Consider the following 251-nt stretch of genomic DNA (forward strand, 5'->3'; position numbering starts at 1 on the left):
CGCCGCCAGCAACATGGCCCTGGGCAAGTTCAAGGCCGCCCTGCGCGACTACGAGACGGTGAGGACGGGCCCGGGCTGGCCCTGGAGACCCCCTGGGGTCAGCGTGTGCCCCCTCTGAGCTTAGAGACCCCCCTGGGGTCACTGTGTGCCCCCAGCTTTGGGGACCCTCCTGGTGTCAACATGTCTGTCTTTGAGCTAGGGGGCAGTTTGGGGACCTCCCTGAGCTTAGGGACCCCCTTGGTGTCACAATG

The 251-nt window shown here is 65.7% G+C and overlaps 1 protein-coding gene across 1 annotated transcript in view; it reads left to right on the forward strand.

The window, feature by feature from the left end:
* Positions 1-13: 13 nt before the first annotated feature.
* The window catches only part of LOC104545812 (serine/threonine-protein phosphatase 5-like), a gene marked incomplete at its 3' end in the record, with an annotated part of 2178 nt that continues 1940 nt past the window's right edge, over positions 14-251 (forward strand). Inside the window, exon 1 of the mRNA XM_010191028.1 lies at positions 14-58. Within this exon, the coding sequence (XP_010189330.1) occupies positions 14-58 (45 nt within the window). The remainder of the gene's footprint in view (positions 59-251) is intronic.

The sequence above is a fragment of the Mesitornis unicolor genome, unplaced genomic scaffold (genome assembly GCF_000695765.1).
Source record: "Mesitornis unicolor isolate BGI_N332 unplaced genomic scaffold, ASM69576v1 scaffold30068, whole genome shotgun sequence".
Lineage (NCBI taxonomy): Eukaryota > Metazoa > Chordata > Aves > Mesitornithiformes > Mesitornithidae > Mesitornis > Mesitornis unicolor.